We start from the raw sequence: 15,562 nt of genomic DNA, 5'->3' as shown, positions 1-15,562 counted from the left end.
TCGGATTTAATCACCTGATGTTTGTTATTCCGACACATTCATCCTCACAAAACCACTTTAACCTTCCGTAAACACTTTTTTGGTGATTTATCGGTCTGAGTTTTTCCCCTAATTTAGTTCTTCCAATATCTCGCTCCACCTAAATATTTAATGGGAGCAGGAGGCAGCGGTCTATAACTAACGCTACCGTCCATTAAATTATGGCGTGGAGCACGAATGACCTTTACACCGGGCTATTAGTGTTTAATGGTGAGATAACATTGTACTTTCCTTCCAAGCGAATGACTCTCTCTCTCCTAAAGCATCATCCAATCCACCACCACCTCTGCTCATAGATCACTTTCACCATAGGGAAGGTACCGGTGAAATGCATACATAACGTGCGCTCATACTCAGACACCACAGAGGCAAACACCATAAACGCCTACACACACACACACACACACAGGCACAGACATGCGCCACACACAAGTGAGAAATAGATACTCAAGCATAAAAAGACAAATACACACAAACACTCACACACAGTAGATGCACACCTACAAACTTACATATTCTGAGAATATAAACAGGTATAACGTCACAAAAATACCAAAATAAACATTCATATACCGGCACACACGTACACACGTGTGCGCGCACACACACACACACACACACACACATATGCGTACACTATGGTAGGTCTGTTTTAGTCACTGATGGGACTTCACAGCAGACTTCACAAAACAAACCCCAATCAGCTCTCTGCTCTGTGTCTGGCAGCAGCCGGTCCAGCGGGCTCTCCTCCGTGCTGTCACATTAGCATCAGTGTCAGAACCCAGGGGCCCCATCGGCCCCGCACACTGTGACCTCTGAGGTCAACCGCGGCCCCCAGAGCGCGACCCGCGGGGGCGAGCCGCGACCACGACGCCCCCGCCGCCGCCACCACCGCCGCCGCGAGTGCGTAAAGCGTTTACCTGGAATGGACCAATGGGAGTGACTGGAACTCTGGCCATTTTCCACTGGGGGCCCTGGTTCCCCGAGACGGCCCAGACCGGCGTCTCCATCATGGCGATGCTCTTCACTCGCAAAAAAACGTTCAGCGAACCTGAGAGGAAACGGAGAGGGATGGAGAGAGAGAGAGAGAGAGAGAGAGAGAGAGAGAGAGAGAGAGAGCAAAGAGACAGGGGGAGGGAGAGAGACAGAGAAAGAGAGAGAGAGAGAGAGGGAGACAAAGAGACAGGGGGAGGGAGAGTGATGGTAAGACAGTGTAAGAGGGAGAATAAGGGAGAGAGACAGAGATAAAAAGAGAGAAGGGTGAGTGACAGAATAAGAGAGATAGTAGGAGGGAGCATAAGGGAGAGAGAGAGAGAGAGAGAGAGAGAGAGAGACACTGTGAGTATACAGCAGGGGGTGTCACATCTTCAGAGCAGTTCCTTCACCGTGTCCTTCAAATTTCACTCCATGTAGTGCAACACACTGGCATTAAAATTAAACCTGGGCACCGGTGTTCAGAAGTCCCTGTCAGAAGTGTGTGTTTGTTTACGTGTGTGTTTGAGCTGCCTCACTGCCCACTCGCTGTGGTTTTGATGAAAGAAATCAATTCTGCGGAGAGAGAGAGAGAGACATCAACCCGTGTGACTAATGCATAATAATACTGTTTTTTCCTTTGTGGTTTTTGAGGAGAGCGGCGTACAATAAAGTTTGGATATTTGAATGGGGCAGGCAAAGGCAAGCGCTTTCCGCTGGGAAGACAAGAGGCTACATCGCAGCCACGGCTAGAGATGTGGGTCATATATCAAGAATAAAATCACACATTCCAGGTGCATCCCTGGAGCCCAACTCTTAATCTCCCCTCATTCATATTCATAATCGCACCGCATAAATAATGCAGAAATAGTCACCGTCCACTCGCAGTTTCTCAGGATGATCAGGTGACTCATAATCCCATTATGAGTATGACATTATTATGCCACATATAGTGTACGTTATATAGCACGCGCCAGGCACTGACGGCAAGCGGAGCCCCAGTCAGTTAGGAGTTTAAAATGGAGCATGCTATTCCCCGTTGGGCCGCTCAGGAGCAGTTTCCGCCGGTCGGTCAGGTGTGTGCAATCTGGCCCCGCCAGCTGTGCAGGCCTCAGCCGCGGTGGCAGCACAGCTCAGCTGGTTTATTACCGCCGCGGAAAAGGATGAGGCAGCTGGCCTCGGGAGCCGCGCGCGCCAAGCGGGCACCTAGCATGCGACCAACCCCCCCTCCCCCCCCCCCCGAACCGCCCCCCTACCCCCCCAACACACACTCACGCAAATCCAGGCCATCGCAGCAATGGCACGACCAATCGCTTATGATTTTATGCGGCCAAAATTGAGGGGGGAAGAAAAAAAGCGTCTTGAGGGAAATGCCTTCTAACTGCCTTGTACACGGAGAACAACAGTAACGGGCCGCATGGATGGATGAATGGATGGATGGATGGATGGATGGATGGATGGATAGATGGATAGATGGATGGATGGATGGATGGATGATGGAAGATGGATGATGAATGGATGGATGATGATGGTGATGGTTGATGGAACAGAATTTGACAAAGAGACACAATAAGTATCATTTTATCATCATCGACTTACATAAGCACTTCAGCACTTTAACGGTCAGACAGTCTGCTGTTTTTACACTTCATCTTAAGTGAAGTTTTTAAGTTTGCTGCTTTTATTATTGTACGTTCTGTTTTTATTGCGTTGTTTTTACTGCTTGTTTAATCTTTTCTGTTTTTAAGTATTGCACTATGGCCCCGGGGGGCACTATATTTCGTTCTACTCTTTGCATAACCTGTAAGGAGAAGGAATGACAATAAACTAACTATCTATCTTAGCTTAACTATCTATCTTTTCTGGAAAAGAGCAACTGAGCATAGCTGAATTCGCTGACTGCCGGTCATGACGTGGTCAAGTTTTTTAAGTGGGACGCAAACTCCGCTCCGCTCGCTACCATCTGGCGCTCCTGTCACTGTTTTCCCGTGACACACACACACACACACATACGCGCGAAACTCCCGCCCACACGCGCATCGCACATTATGCTGCCAATCTGCCTCCCGCCCTCACGCGCCCCGCCCGAAGGCGCACCGAACGGAGCGCGCGCCAACCCCGCCGCCACCGCCACGCATTTCTGAGGCTCTCCTGTCCTTCACACACGAGAGAGAGAGAGAGAGAGAGCCTGGAAGAGAGGAGAGAGCCTGAGAGAGAGAGAAGAGAGAGCTGAGAGAGAGAGAGCCTGAGAGAGAGAGAAGCCTGAGAGAAGAGAGAGAGAGAGAGAGAGCCTGAGAGAGAAGGACCTAGAGACTGTCTAGTCACGCCGTAGCGTGTTCAGAGGATGCATACCCCCCCCCTCCCCCAACCCCACCAGCTGTGTTTCCCCCTGTCACTGTTTCCTTCATCTTCATTAACTAATTAACCGATTCATTCATTCACATTGAGGCACTGCATGCCTGGAAAAAGAAAAAAAAAAAAAAGCCTGGGTTGAAATCCATACAGGCTTGCATTCAGTCCCGGCTTGAGTGACAGCAGTGAAGTGATGTTTAACCTCCTGACCTCCTGGTCACTCAAAATGGAACACTGGGATAATAGAATAAGGCTAGGATGCGGTTGTCATCACCATTTCACACAGGGGAGCCAGAGGAGCTCCACCAATCACTGAGCACACCGGTTACAACCAACAGAACCACGCCAACTGTGATTTGGTGGATGCCTATTGGTAGTACTGCCGGGATACCATCAGGGACCCAGAAAGTAGCTACCAATCACCATTGCTGTCTTATGTCCAACTTACTCCCTAATTAGAGGGACTGCTCTCTGGTTCATATGTGAAAGTAACATCAAAGTCCGACCATCCCTGGTGAAACAGTAATACCCTTATTGCCACAGGGGTACATATGTTCATGACGATCCTCGGCGTTAAAAAAAAGCTCTCAAGTATTGAAAGAATAAAGCAAGGATTCATAAGTTTGTGGTACAATATACATATACAAATATATGCAACCCACAAACAATATCTGTGTTTGGCGTGCGTGTCGGTACGTGAATTCACAAGAGGCACACGGCTTTCCTAGGAACAACACAAATCACACCTTTTCACAACGCACTGCCGCAAGCGGCTCATAGCATCTTTACGGATTGACACTACCAGGTAAGAATTAAATTCAAGGTGTAAGAACATTCTCAAAACTTGCCCTGAGAATACGTATTTCAGTGGATCGACCCTGGCCTCAGTTGCGAATGGGTGATGTCATGCCCATTAGTGATCAAGTGAATATGTCACGTGACTAAGTTCAATAGCGATGATTCAGACCTCAGTGGACTGAACCCCATAATGGCCAGCCATACCTAAACTCCTATGGACTCTGTGAGTTACAATCTAAGGACAGGTTCAACACACGCAAAACTAATTCTTCGAAAGCCCCTGGTCCTGTGCGACTAGCCTCGTGCAACGGGTATTTTTATCCACAGAAAACACCCAGCTCAGGGAGCCGAGACACCCTGAAGCCACAGCAAGTTCAAACAAACAAATGACCCTCAGACTTTTCAAACGCAACCGACCACTAGCTACAGCTAATCCATGCATTTTTTTTTTGTTTGTTTGTTTTTTTTTTTAACCGATTGAAGTTAAGTTAAAAAATAAGTGGCTCTTAATTGTGGCTCAAATACCACAAAGCCATTTCAGCAAATGCGCATTTGGCGTGTTGATGACTTCCTGGTTCGGGAGAAAAAAAAGGATAATGAGGCCATTAATAACTTAATAAACAGGAGATTGGGTACGAGCTATTATTAGGCGCCGGCAAATTGCTCTGCAGTCAATATTAAGATGAGTGATGCCCTCCTTATTATAGAGCTTCACGACCGCAGCCTTCAGTAAACAGTGTGTGGGGAATAGCCACCGCTCTCCCCGCAATCAAGGTAATGTAGCCAGAGATGAAAGAAAGGGGGGGGGGGGGAGAACGAACGAAGAAACAAATGAGTAATGGATCGCAAATCAAATCATGGAATTATAATGTGTTTACGTAGAGCGTTTTGCAAAACATTTGTCTCAATTCGCTTTCGCGGAGCCGCCCGGCTTGACGTCGCGTCGCCGGCGAACGCGAGTACCCAGGGTGACGGTGGGCACGGAAGACCTCCCGAGGTGGCGGAGGAGAAAGTCTTACAGGGGCCCATTTTCTTTGCTTAGTTAACCTTTACATAACCAGGAGACCCGTGGAGACACAGACACTCTTTTTAAAGAGAGAGAGACCCGGTCCGAGACAGCAGCCGGCATTAGTAAAATACAATACGAAATAAATCACACGATTCACAGAGTCTTAGGGGAGGAACCAGACTCAATGGGGGGGGGGGGGGTAGAGGCGTGAATGGATAAGGTGCAGCTTAGGAGCACTAAGGGAACCAGAGTGAACCTCTAAATCACTGGACCAGGTCTTAATCTTATCTTGGGTGAACCTCCAGTAGTAGAAGATGCTGCTGCTACTGCTGCTGCAGCAGCTGCTGGTGTTCCTGCACCTTTGACCCAGCTCATGCGCCTGGATTGTTCCCCCTTGAAAACCCCACCGGATAAATGATTCACGTGGTGGGTGTACGGTAAAGACAGTACCATGAGCCAAAATGGCCGCAGGCGTCCGCTGAGTGACACAAGCAAGGTGTGGGCCGGATAAAAACCAAGGAAGACGCGGCTAATGGACTCTGCTAAAGGGCTGAGAGAAGACAGAGGAACAGAGGGGCAACTGGTGAGAGAGAGGGACAGACAGAGGGAGAGAACGCGAGAGAGAGCGAGAGAGCAGGGGAGAGAGATGGAGAGGTAGGAGAGAGAGAGACAAGGTGAGAAGGATGTTGAAGACAGCAGCCCAGTGGAACTACAGGAGAGAGAGAGGGAGAGAGAGCGAGAGAACGAGAGAGAGAGCAGGGCAGAGAGAGAAAAGACAAGGATGCCTGCCGAGAGGTACAGTACTCAAGTTGGAGGACACGCACGTAACGAAACAGGACGAGCACTTCATCATCGCTCTTTGGCGGGCGGAAGGCTCCAGGCCTGGAACGGGTCCTTCTCCGTGATGGCGCACAGACGGCGAGAGCCGCGCCACGCATTCAGAACACCTCATCCTCGCCGACCCACACACGCGGCCACCCGCGCGCGTGGCACAGTATGCTGGCTCCTGCTGAGAGCAATGCCTGGGCCTGTGCTCAGCATGGGGTTCCTCTTCACTTTTTAAAGAAACGTACTGAGACACGACATCGGGCCACCGAGTTTGGATTACCGAATGGGCCTGTAGGCCCCAGGCCCAGGGGCCCAAAGGTCAGGGGGGGGTCCTCAAGGGCCCCAACAAACCTTGCCGTGGAATGTGTGCTGCATTCTGAGCCATGATTCAGGTGTTGAGTTTCAGCCAATAGCTACGGTCTCTGTGATCACATGACTAAGGAACTTGGCGAACCCAGAGCGCAGAAGGAGTGAAGGAATCCGCAGGGAGAAGAGAGAGAGGATGTCCGTCTGTCTGTCTGCATCTAATCAGTAGTCTAGTTCTGGGCCTCTTCCCTTATCTCATGGTAAAACATCTATTATTTAAACATCTAAACAAATTGCTCTCTAATTCTTTATTTACTCGCACCCAGCAGTCGCCCTTCAAGGTTTTTCAACCGCCTACTTGGGCGATGACAGGCCAAAACTTGAGAGAGATCTCTTTCTTCTTTTCTTTTTTTCTTCCCTCCTTCTCTCCAAAGGAAGAGAAGCGTGCGGTTAAAGATTTATTGATCCAGTCACAGCAATGCAAAACATGTCTTCTTAAAAATGTCAGGCTACAAGAGAAGGCTAGAGAAGGATACCGCTCTATCAGCACCTACCCCTACCCCTACCCCCCACCCCCCCACATCCTGAAAATAAAAACACTCAGGCACAGAACAACCAAATGACCACAGCACCCCCAGCCCCATTTAATTTTTTTTTTGGGAGGGGGGCGGGGGGGGTGGAGTTATTGCAGTCAACAACCCGCCTGTCACATGATAAATCTGTATAGCTGGCGGGAGGTGATTTCACGTCACTTCTAAATGGTACCTATTTATTCAGCTGGGGGGGGTGGTGTTGGGGGAGTGGGGGTTACTCAGGCATTTCCAGTGAAATACTTTTCTTTATGGTACAAAATGAGAGATTTAAACCCACAGTAATCTGCACCGCAGTCTAATGGTTGTTTATGGGAGGAGGTGGATAGAACGATAGCGCCTCTACAGAGGACAGACACAGAGGGAAATTATTGATGAAATCATCAACGGCGCCTCATAACAAAAAATCAATGTGACAATGTGACAACTGGAAGAGTCTAAGTTATTTCCGATTGTTAAAAATTATTGCACTTTCCAGAGTGGCAATCAAACATCATGCTTCCTGTGTAAATAGCCAATTAGAAGCTTAACTAGCTAGTTAGCCAAGTGATGACAGTGAACACACAATGTACAGAGTTTGCTAATTGCTGGAACAACAGAGTCAATTCAAGGCTGACGCTCTGGATAAGACATATTTAAAAAAGCACTTCTCTTTGTTGGAAATACTAAACAATAAAACACTAAAGCGGGACACTATGTTACATACATGAGATAAGTATGTTATGTATTCTTGGATATTTGTACAGATACTAAGCATATTTTAAAGATGTATTTAATATGTAAATAGTAGTTTTAATATGTAATCACGTTCAAAAATATTTTTTTATATATATACATTTAAGATTTGCATAACTTTCTTGTTTGTGAGATTCACACAATTTTCTCATTATTAGTGGACTTTATTTTGTCCAGCTAAAGAAGACCTGCAGTGATCGTGGCCATTGTGGAGAAGGAGGAAGACGGGGGTAATGAGTTTTAGGCACAATGCCAGCATCACAGGAGGTCCTCCACCAGGGGCACAATCATTGGGGGGGGGGGGTTTGGTTAGGAAAATTCCAAGGGCCCTGACTGACAGTGGTCCTGAAAAGAGAACTGTGCAGTAATTGTGCAGGGGCAGGGGTGTAGCCTGGGGTGCTGAGGCCCAATGTGAGGTCTTTCTCTCGAGCTGGTCTGTTCTCCGCTCCACTGTTTGTCGGACCTGGGAGAACAGCGTCCGCCGAATGACTGCAATGCAGACGCAACGTCCCCACGGGAGGCCTGGGGGCTGAGTGCGTGTGAGCCCAGCGTGAGTGTTAAAGCGCTGCCCACACCGCGGCGTGCCCCCCCCGGGGCCCCACCCCCCCCCCCGACCCCCCGCCCTCCCGCTCGCTAGCTCGCTCGCTCCACACGGCTGCCCCAGGTGGTCTTTTCAGAACGCCGACGACTGAACCTCCGCCCGCCGCCAGCCTTCGCGGAAAAGGTCGACTGACTGCCGAAATCACGGAGTCCGTCAAAGCGGGGGCTGCGGCACAAACGGCCCCCGCCTGGGAGGGAACAGGCCCGGCCAGGGGGGGGGGTCACTCGGGTGGGTGTAACGGCTGAGCTCGGCCGATTCCGTAAGCGCTCCCCAGCGCGCGTTTCAGTCCGCTGTCCTTACATTCACATTAGCTTCGCAGTTCAGCCATTTTAGCCGATGCTCTTATCGAGAGTAAACTTAGAATGAGTGCAAATGAAGAAAGGCTGTAGATTCTACAGCATCACAGGTAGCGATTAATGACAGCGCAATGGCCAAGCCATGACACCTGGGCAATAGGTCATCCTTTGTGCCTAGAATTAACTTCAGGAAGGGATCATGGAGAAAGGTTTATTTTTCGAGATTGGGGGATATAGATTAGATAGGGGAAGATGGGGAAGAGGGGAATGGGTATCAGGGTGGAGAAGGCCTTCTGACACCTCTCTCAATTTCCCCCTTTCTCATGCTTCTTAAGCCCAATCAGTAATGTCGCACCTCTCTTCTCCCATACTCCCTTCTCCCTTTTTCTTCTCTCGCTCCCTTTCTTTCTCCCACTCCCTCTCTCTCTTTCTCTCTCTCTTTTGTCTCTCTCACCCTTTCTCTCTCCCACTCACTCTCACTCACTCACTGTTTGCGAGTCAAACTTTTCTTTTCCCACAGTAACTATGACATCATTCCACATTCGCCCACCTCTCAACTGCCCTCAGAGTACGGCAACATCACACAGAGCCTCTAACTGGCTAGCAAAGACACCCTGGATAACTTCATTTAAAAGGACCTACCCAGAGAAAGGTACTGGAGCACACGGATCTTCTTTTAAATATTTATTATACAAACACGACCGACGTTTCGACGCTACTGCGTCTTCACCAGAGTCAAAACAACTAAGGAACCACAGGAACACATACATTATTTCATACGGACAGGAAGTTCACCTGACACTCCAGAGCTAGCCGTGTGTTTCGCCAGGCTTGACCACGTCCTTCAAAGAGCAAAAAAAAAAAAAAAAAGACATCAAGCAAAGTCCTTGTCATAATGGAAGTTGAAGCAGCACTCAATACGCGCCCGATAAGGATTTAATAGCGAACTTGGTGTTAAAGAATTATTCTAAAAGTGTGAAGATTCAGTGGCCTCGTTGAATGGAGGAGAGACAGCGGCTAGGTGCAATTAGGCCCCTACGAGCCTGACGGTGATTAATAAGGGGGGATGAACGGCGTGATGACTCACTGCGAGCCCTGCGGCCATCTTCCCAGCAAACCGGGCCTGTCAAAACATCGTTTAACGGGACCAAAGCTCATTAAATGTTGTTTAATGCCTTTGCTGAACTGCGAAGAGCGTCTTGTACATTTCTAATGGGAACGAGCGTCTCCCAGCAGGACGGTGTATAATTGGGCGGGAGCAGATGTGGATCCCGTTTACGGTGGCATCTGTACAGCGCCCGTCAAACGCCGGCCCCGGTCACTTAGCAGATTAGCCCCAACCGTTTCAGCTTAGCTAATATTAGCCCGCGGGCGGCGTCAGTCGGCGGTGCGGGAAAGGACAGGAGGTCAGGCGGCGAGATGGAAAAAAACGAAGGGCGGTGTGCATCGCTCGTTCTAGAAAGCCGGCTCTGTGTCGTTCTGGGGGTCCCAGCGATCCCCACGAGGGGGTCTGCAAGTGACTTTGGGGCAATCGCCTAAGGGACAGTGTTTAAGTGGAAGAGAAGCGGGGGGGGGGGGGGTCGAGGAGAGGGCACACAGCTAAAATCCCTTGCGTCAAATTAACTCTAATGGCTTTTAGAGTTACTGAGTTGAACAGAGCAGGGACAATATGTACTCCATTAGTGCCAGAAATACTTGCTCAGAGTTGATTTTACACTGAACACTTTTATGTGCATCCATTTTATTGCTCTTGTAGACAGATCCAGGCTTCTCACATTGGCCCTCTTAATGACAACAACAACAAAAAAATAACAATCTTTTTTTGGGATTTCTTGCATCACATTCAAGACCCTTCCTACCTCCAAGGAGGGGGGGGGGGTGGGGGATTGTGATGAATGGTCTTTGCTTTTCGATTTTTATTTTAATTAAGATCCCATGTCTGCCCACAGCCTACTGAATAGCAGGCAAGATTAATAAAGCATTCCTTCATAAAAGAGCCTTGAGCCAAACTCATCAATACACCAAAGGTGACGGAAGTGAAAATCTTGGCAGCTATCTTTGAAACACATCCAGGTGCACAACGGCCTGTTTGGATCTGGGCAGGACGTTAATCAGGCCAAAACACCATAGAGAGTAAACAGCACAGGGGTAATTCACGGGCCAAAACGTACAAAACCCTGTCCGTATCGCTATGTACATTCACCACCCACCCCCCCCCAACATGTATTGTATTGCATTTATGTATCAACCCTAATCTCTTCTGACAACTGCATGACCCCCACATGACCCCCATGTGACTCACTCACTCACACACATGACCCCCACATGACCCCCATGTGACTCACTCACTCACACACATGACCCCCACATGACCCCCATGTGACTCACTCACTCACACACATGACCCCCACATGACCCCCATGTGACTCACTCACTCACACACATGACCCACACAAGACCCCCATGTGACTCACTCACTCACACACATGACCCCCACATGACCTCATGTGACTCACTCACTCACACACATGACCCCCACATGACCCCCATGTGACTCACTCACTCACACACATGACCCCCGCCACGCGGTACACGTGTTTTGTGCGTCCCTGTCCCAGCCCACGCCAGGACGCGCAGGTGGGCGCGTCGCGTGGCGCAGTGGGCGTGGGCGCGTCACCCGCGCGGCGCCGCCTGGGCGTGCTCCGTAAAGCCCCGAGAGCGCGTGCGTGCGCGCGGACCGCGCCCGAGCCGCCCCCACGGGCGCAATAAATCACGGAACGCGCGGGACGTGCGCGCGGGCGGCGAAATCCGCTCACTCGATAAAGCTGTCTGATAGTCCGGCCGATGATGAACCGCCTCACGAGTGACTGATCGCATCCGGAGGCGCCATCAATCATCGCCCTCTACAGTCTCCCCCTCGCCCCCCTCCCCGCCCGCCCGCCCGCCCGCCCGCCCCCACCAGGCGCGGAGAGCCTCGCGTACCCCACCGGAGCAGGGCCAGCTCCTCCCACCCAACAATAAAAAAGGTAGATTGACAGCAGGCTTTTGCGATGGAGAGGATGGACGCCTTGTAAAACCGGTCTTTACCCTCGGCTCAATCACACCGGCCTTTCACAGGCACGCCCACGCTCTTCCACGGCTGCATCTTGGCTGTTTCACCCCTATCTTTGCCTGGACTACCGTCCTCAGCGTTGTGAGCAGGTTAAAACACCGTCTGCCTCCTCTGCGAGCCTTTCTGACAGACAGATTCTACGATGACGCGTAAGCACCAAAGCACCAAGATGCCGAAACAGCCGTCTAATTCCACAGCGGAGCTGCCCGACTCCAGGTCCTGCGGCCTGTGGCGTCTGCAGGTATTTTACTCCAACCGTGTACTACACCACCTGATTTCTCTAACGAGCTTACTTCCCGGACCAAGGAGGCAAAAATAATTAGCGAAGCCAGGTGGTGTACTACATGGCTAGTGCAAATACCTGCAGGCGCTGCGGCCCGCAGGACCTGGAGTCGAGCGGCTCGGCGCTATAGCTTGTTAGCATTAGCCTGGGCGGGGCAGACAGCGAGGAGCTGTGCTCTGATTGGAGAGGAGGCCCATAAGCACGGCGACCCAGGGCACTGAGCGGTCAGACACACAGCGACCTGATTAAAGAGGAACGCAGGAAGTCCACATGTGTCAGGAGTGAACAGGCTGAAGCGCCACATGTGCGTCCCCTCCTCTGGTGGGGGCTGGCAGGGGGTGGGGGGGGGGGGTTGGTGGGGGGAAGGGGGTGGTTCAGTCTGCCAGCAAGCTGCCCATAAAATATTGAAGAGCACGTGCTGTGTGTGTGTGTGTGATGTGAGTGTGTGTGTGTGTGTGTGTGTGTGTGTGGGTGAGTGTGTGTGCATGAGTGATGTATGTGTGTGTATGTGTCTGTGCGTGTGGAAGGGTTGGGGGGGTAGTGGTGGTTGTTAGGGCAGCAGCAGCAGCAGCTGGGACAGAGAAGTGGGTAGTGAGGGGGGGGTCTAGGGAGATTTGGGAAGGGGGGGGGGGGGGGCGGTGGTGGTAACCAGCCTGCAGGGTCACTCGATCAGATGCTAAGAGGGACAGATGCGCGCCGCTCGCTCTGGGGAGGGGGGGCGAGGGGGGGAGGAAAGGGGGGGGGGGGCGAGGGGAGCGCCCCTCGCTGCATGTTTACGACTCGTGTGTCAAACGGGCGGATCAAATGAGCCGTTTCTTCCCAACCACACCGCCGAGACCCAGCAGATGTCACTTACTGACTTTCCCTCTCTTTTTTTCCCTCTCTTTTTTTTTTCGTTCCCCCCGCCGGATTCCGAATGACTAATTCATCCGAAACGACTCCGAAAGTTAAAACCTCTAAGCGAGGCTTTCCGTTTTTTTAATTTTTATTTTTTTTTATTTTTAATTGCTTTGGCTGCAGCGATCTGTTCTCACCTGCCCGCTCGGGAACTCGAACCCGTGACCTTTCCGGGACAGAGTCCAGAGCTCTAACCCAGCCTGTAAAAAAAAAAAGAATGCCCGGAGCTCCCAGGGGTTACGCCCATTCGTACTCAGCCCAGGCACTAAAGGACATGATTGGCAAACCGCCGTTAATTAATTGGAGGCTCTGAATTGCTCTCAGCTCGTTTAGCATACATTTATGCCAGGAATTAATCAGGTAAACCGAGAGCCCAGCCAGATCGGAGAGCCGGGTCCACGCTAAGGGCGCGACAGGCCTCAGATGTTCGGATTGGACGTCTCCACGGCGAGGGGGAGGGGCTCGGCAGAGCGCGGGAGGGGCTTAGCGAAAAAGGGAGGCTGAGCGCCTTACCCGGGATGGACAGGGGGCGGAGCTTAGCGCTGTGGACGCGCAGGCACTCACCGATGTGCTTCCCACGCATGTGGTAGTAGAAGGAGATGCAGTAGGGCATGCGGTTGGAGCCCTTGGGGCCCTTGGAGGTGACGTTGTAGAGCGGGGACAGCAGACGCGCGGTGTCCAGCGGCTGCCTGGGCCGGGAGGCCTCGATGTACATGTAGTACCCTGAGGACACACACACTTCAGCGGTCAGTGCATGTAAGTAAGGATAATGTGAACAGATACATTTTTTGGGGTCTGTAAATATCCATTCAGTAAGGATACTGCCAACAGATACATTTTCTGGGTCTGTAAATGTCCTTACAGGGAGGATACTGTCAACTGAAAAATTTCCTGGTCTGTAAGTGAACAGATACATTTGGTGGTCTGTAAATATCCACACAGTAAGGATACTGTGAACCGATACAACTGGGGGGTCAGTGAATGTCTACGTAGTAACAGTACTGTAAACAGACTCACTTTGGAGGTCAGTAAATGGTCATACTGGTTGTATTGTGACCAAACCCTTTGGGGATTTGTGAAGGTTTCATGTAGTGCGTATACTGTGAACAGATTCACTTTGAGGGTCAGTAAATGAGTGAGTATACTGTAAGCCAGTGGTCTCCAACCCTGATCCTGGAGAGCTACAGGGCCTGCTGGTTTTTGTTTAAACCTTAATATCAGCACCCAGTTGAGACCCAAGATACCAGGTGAGTTGAGTTAACTGTGTAATCAACTGCTCTAATTGATTCATGAAGTGCAGAGTCACCATGAAAACCAGCAGACCCTGTAGGTCTCCAGGACCACGGTTGGAGACCACTGCTGTAAACAGACTCACTTTGGAGATCAGTAAATGGTCATGTATTAGTTGTACCGTGAACAGACAGTTTGGGAGCGCGTGAATGTTACTGTAGCGACTATACTGTGAACATATTCACGGTGGGGACAATTAGATGTGAGTGATTATGCTGTGAACAGGGAAAGCACACCATGCAGGCGTCAGTGAATGTTCAGGCATCATGCATGCTGCAGACAGTTTGGGGGTCAGGACACATTAATGCTACCGGAGAGACACTGAACAGGAAATCATACAAGGGCTTGAAGGCAGGAAGACAGCATCAGACATTTAAAAAAAGAGACAGCAATGTTCGCACCCATCCTTACGGCTATGTGTTCACGTCATTACACTGTCGCGCACTGATGACATCATCACATCACAACGGGGCGGGGGGACCAAATACCCCGCTGCAACTTTTTAACCTTTTGCAAAAAACATATTTGTTTTTGAAAGACGAAAACAGCAATACGGTTCCAAAATGTGATATAAACATGACGCATGGAGAAATTACGCCCGTGAAAATGGCCCAGCTGTTTCTGTTTTTTTTCAAAAACCCCTTTAAGGTAATGATATACATTTTTAAAAATCCACTGACTCTGACAACAGTGGATTTGAGTTCTCTAGCCCACAAACCATTCATTCATATTTTGAAATGAATATGGCTTTGAGGAGGTTGGTTGAGGACAGGCCAAAGTGAGTCATTTTTAACATTACATGCATGTGCTACTTTTGATATAACTTACACTATATTACCAAAAGTTTCTGTACACCTCCTTGGTCTGAGGCTGTTTTTATGGCTTGGGTTAGGCCCCTTAGTTCCAGTGAAGGCAAATCTTACTACTACAGCCTACAATGGCAATCTAGATGATTCTGTGCTTCCCTAACAGTTTGAGGATGGTCCTTTCCTGTTTCAACATAACAATGCCCCCGAGCACGCAGCGAGATCCATACAGAAATGGTATCATAAAGATCGGTGTTGAAGAAATTTACTGGCCTGCATAGAGCCCTGACCCCATCCAACACCTTTGAGATAAATTGGAAATCCAAATGCAAGCCAGGCATAATCGCCCAATCAGTGCCCAGCACCAATGCTCTCCTGAATGAATGGAAGCAAATCCCCGTAGCAATGTTCAAACATCTAGTATAAAACCTTCCCAGAAGAGTGGAAGTTGTTACAGCAGCAAAGGGTGGACCAACTCCATATTATTGCCCATAATTTTGGATGAGATGTTAGATGTTAGCTGTCCACAATATTTGTGCCTTCAAGTTATGTGTTTATATCGGCCATTAGAATCCATATGAAGATGTGTGCAAACTAGATGGGGTTACCGGGAGGGGGGAACACACAAGTACAAAGAGAAATGCCTTC

The 15,562-nt window shown here is 50.0% G+C and overlaps 1 protein-coding gene across 1 annotated transcript in view; it reads right to left on the bottom strand.

The window, feature by feature from the left end:
* LOC135239039 (MAM domain-containing glycosylphosphatidylinositol anchor protein 1) overlaps positions 1–15,562 on the bottom strand; it is a 170,551-nt gene that overhangs the window by 24,151 nt on the left and 130,838 nt on the right. The window contains exons 15-16 of the mRNA XM_064307432.1: positions 13,383–13,541; positions 960–1,090 (exon numbers count right to left, since the gene is read on the bottom strand). Coding sequence (XP_064163502.1) covers positions 960–1,090; positions 13,383–13,541 — 290 coding nt within the window. The remainder of the gene's footprint in view (positions 1–959; positions 1,091–13,382; positions 13,542–15,562) is intronic.

Source organism: Anguilla rostrata, chromosome 1 (assembly GCF_018555375.3).
Source record: "Anguilla rostrata isolate EN2019 chromosome 1, ASM1855537v3, whole genome shotgun sequence".
In the NCBI taxonomy this organism is placed as follows: domain Eukaryota; kingdom Metazoa; phylum Chordata; class Actinopteri; order Anguilliformes; family Anguillidae; genus Anguilla; species Anguilla rostrata.
Note: the sequence above shows the minus strand (reverse complement) of the source record. Positions and strands in the feature narration are given on the sequence as shown.